The sequence below is a fragment of the Eimeria mitis genome, genomic scaffold (genome assembly GCF_000499745.2).
Source record: "Eimeria mitis Houghton genomic scaffold, Emh_scaff584, whole genome shotgun sequence".
In the NCBI taxonomy this organism is placed as follows: Eukaryota; Apicomplexa; class Conoidasida; order Eucoccidiorida; family Eimeriidae; genus Eimeria; species Eimeria mitis.
The window spans coordinates 6,593-10,124 of record NW_013574085.1 but is presented as its reverse complement, the minus strand read 5'-3'; the positions used below and the strand labels follow the sequence as shown (position 1 = coordinate 10,124).

Genomic DNA, 3,532 nt, shown 5'->3' with positions numbered 1-3,532 from the left:
CTTTGCTTCAGCGCCTGGAAGTTTGATAGGTTCTTCGGGCCGCTGCGGTGTACGTACACCGCCTCACTCCTTGATGAACGGGCGGGGGAGGCCGCCAGGCGCCCCCGCGCTGCAGGAACAGCAGCAGCAGCAGGAGCAGCAGCAGCAGCAGCAGCAGCAGCAGGGGCCCCCCCCATGAAGCTGGCGCTGCGACGCATTTAAATCGAAGTCAAAGACACCAAAAATCATTCAACACACAGCAAATAGACAGATCGTTTGTAGTTGCAGCAACTGCTGCTGCTGCTGCTGCTGCAGCTGCTGCTGCAGCAACAGCCACAGCAGCAACTGCAGCAGCAGCCGAAGCCGGCGACTGTCTGTGTTTCTGAACGGAACAGAAGCGATGAATCAGCAGCAAAATAAATAGTGAAATCAAAATAAGAAGAAGAGAATTGGGGTGTATGTCGTCCCCGCCTCGCTGACACCGAAACACCGCTGAGCTGCCTATACACCTCAGCAGCACCTGAAGCCAATAAGAAAATCTTTATTTTTTTTTTGTTTTTTCGGTGATATTCATCCAAAAATATTGATGAGATCTATCCTAATGCTGACTCAACGGCTGGGCCCTCCCCTGGGGGCCCCCAGNATCCAAAAATATTGATGAGATCTATCCTAATGCTGACTCAACGGCTGGGCCCTCCCCTGGGGGCCCCCAGCCCCAAAAGCTGCTTCCAGGAGGGGCCCCCAAGGGGCTGCTGCAGTTGCTGCTGCTGCTGCTGCTGCTGCTGCAGCTGCTTGTATTTGTTGTTCGTTCCAGGCAGAGGAATAATGTAATTGTTTTGTTTTTAATGGACCAAGTGAAATTCATATTTTGTTTATTTCTGTTTACATAGAAGGCTGAATTCTCCTCTGTCTTATACTGCATACCGTTGCTTCTTCTCCCCCCAACATCGAGTGTATAGGCAGCAGCAGCAGCAGCAGCAGCAGCAGCAGCAGCGGCTATATCTGTAGCCATCGTTGTCTTCTCTCCTTCTTCTTCAGCCGTTGCTATCAACTGATTGCTGCTGAAGCTCCTGCAGCAGCAGCTTCCATCGAAAGACGCTGCACGTATGGGGGCCCCGGCAGCAGCAGCAGCAGCAGCAGGAGGGGCCCCCAGGCCCCAAGAGGGGCCCCCAGCTGCCCCTGCAGCATCAGCTCCTCCTATCCGTGTTGTGGTGTATTCGGTACCTCCTGGGGGGCCCCCCTGCGGTGTCTGTACACCCCAGGGGGCCCCCTCCCCCTTCTTCCACCCCGGTATTCAGCTGAGGCCCCAGAACAAAACCCTACAGTCTCTCTTGGGTCTTACTGACAGCCCAGCTATTAGCAGCAGCAGCAGCAGCAGCAGCAGCAACAGCAGCAGCAGCAGCAAGGGTTTATGCTATTCATCGATATCTGCGGTGTCTGTACACCCTAAGATTCGTTTTTTGTCAGCTCGTTTGGTTTCTGGTGGCTGTGTTGTGCTGCCTACTGAGACAGTGTACGGCCTGGGTGCTGCTGCATGCAGCAGCAAGGGGGTTTGCTCTGTCTTTGAGTTGAAGGAGCGGCCCTTCTCTGACCCCCTCATATGTCACGTTGTCTCTGCGCAGCAGGCGCTGCAGCAGGTNTGAAGGAGCGGCCCTTCTCTGACCCCCTCATATGTCACGTTGTCTCTGCGCAGCAGGCGCTGCAGCAGGTCGTGTGTCTTGATGATGAACAGCAGCAACCAGACAATGCTGCTGCTGCTGCTGCAGCAGCAGCAGCAGCAGCAGATGCAGCAGCAGATGTAGCAGCTAGAGAGAATAGGGGGCCCCTGAAGACTGTCTTCATGGCGCTAGCAGAGGCCTTCTGGCCGGGGCCCTTCACTATAGTAGCCAGACAACGCAGACTCTCTCCTGCTGCTGCTGCTGCTGCTGCAGCAGCAGCAGAGGCAGCAGCAACAGAGGCAGCAGCAACAGAGGCAGCAGCAGCAGGATTTCCAGCAGAAAAAGTTGCAGGTGAGTCCTCCTCTGCTTCTGTTGCCGCTGGCTCGGGGTGTATACAGACCAAGACAGCAGCAAGTTGCTGCAGCAGCAGCAGCAGCCCCTCTTCCTGCAGCAGCAGCAGCAGCAACAAGCCCTCTTCCTGCTGCAGCAGCAGAGCCTCTATAACCGGCGTAGTTGATGAGGTTTCGGGGTCTTCGGGGTTTGCTGCTGTTCGTGTGCCGCACCACCCCCTGGCATTGGCTCTTCTTGCTGCTGCTGCTGTTCCTGTTGCTGCTCCCTCCGCAAACAAATTCGGAAAGATATCACCAACCAAACCCCAGCACGTCATCAAGCAGCTGCACACGCTGCAGCAGCAGCAGCAGCAGCAGCAGCAGCAGCAACAGCAGCAGGAGGGACAGGAAAGGGGTGATGTGTATGATTTGCCTCTGTTAGATGGGGGGGAGTGCTGTTCTGTGGGTATAGAGTCAACGGTTGTAAAGCTGCTGCTGCTGCAGCAGCAACAGCAGCAGCAGCAGCAGCAGCAGCAGCAGCAGGCAAACACGGGAGTTTCAGCAGCAAACGAAGCTGAAGTGGAGGTACAAGTATTACGGAGAGGCATCATCTGCTGCAGCATGATAGAAGAAGCACTCGCAGCAGCAGCAGCAGCAGCAGCAGCAGCAGGAAACCCATTCCCTAGGTTTACTGTTACCGTATCCGATACTATAAGCTATCAACACAAAAATAAAAAAATTAAAACAACACATCAAAACACAAATGCAAATTCAAATAATTCAAATTCAAATTCAAATTCAAATAATTCAAATTCAGATTCAAAAAATTCAAATTCAAATTCAAATTCAAGAATTTCAGATTCAAATTCAAATAATTCAAATTCAGATTCAAAAAATTCAAATTCAAATTCAAGAATTTCAGATTCAAATTCAAACTCAAATAATTCAAATTCAAATTCAGGAAATTCAAATTCAAATTCAAGAATTTCAGAACCAAATTCAAAAATTTCAAATTCAGATTCAAAAAATTCAAATTCAGATTCAAAAATTTCAGATTCAAATTCAAGAAATTCAAATTCAGATTCAAATTCAGGAAATTCAAATTCAGTTTCAGGAAATTCAGATTCAAGAAATTCAAATTCAGATTCAAATTCAGTTAATTTAAATAATTTAAATAATTTAAATAATTTAAATAATTTAAATAATTTAAATAATTTAAATAATTTCAGTACTGGTGATGGTTGTTGCGAGTCAGTGGGTTCTGTTTCTTCTTTTTCTGCGCCTATGGAGAGCCCTGGTCAGTGTTTAACGCATTACTCTCCCTCTGTTCCTTCTTTTCTCCTTCGGAATGCAAATCACTGCAGCAAAGTCCTATTGAATCCAACAGCCATCAGCAGCAGTGACAGCAGCAGCAGCAGCAACAGCAGCAGCAGCAGCAGCAGCAGCAGCAGCAGCAGCAACTTTTGTTCGAGCCGCTGTATTCTTATTGACGCCAACGGTCAACTCCAATCGATTGCAAAGCACTTCGCCCGATATATATCCCTCATAAACCCAAAGCAGCAGCAA

The 3,532-nt window shown here is 49.6% G+C and overlaps 2 protein-coding genes across 2 annotated transcripts in view; one reads left to right on the top strand and one right to left on the bottom strand.

Moving 5' to 3' along the window:
* Positions 1 to 197, bottom strand: part of EMH_0017040 (uncharacterized protein) — a gene marked incomplete at both ends in the record, with an annotated part of 2,590 nt that extends 2,393 nt beyond the window's left edge. The window contains 1 exon segment of the mRNA XM_013500785.1: positions 3 to 197. Within this exon segment, the coding sequence (XP_013356239.1) occupies positions 3 to 197 (195 nt within the window).
* A 1,382-nt stretch (positions 198 to 1,579) lies between these two features.
* EMH_0017030 (yrdC domain protein, putative) overlaps positions 1,580 to 3,532 on the top strand; it is a gene marked incomplete at both ends in the record, with an annotated part of 2,677 nt that continues 724 nt past the window's right edge. Inside the window, 2 exon segments of the mRNA XM_013500784.1 lie at positions 1,580 to 1,618; positions 1,622 to 2,551. Coding sequence (XP_013356238.1) covers positions 1,580 to 1,618; positions 1,622 to 2,551 — 969 coding nt within the window.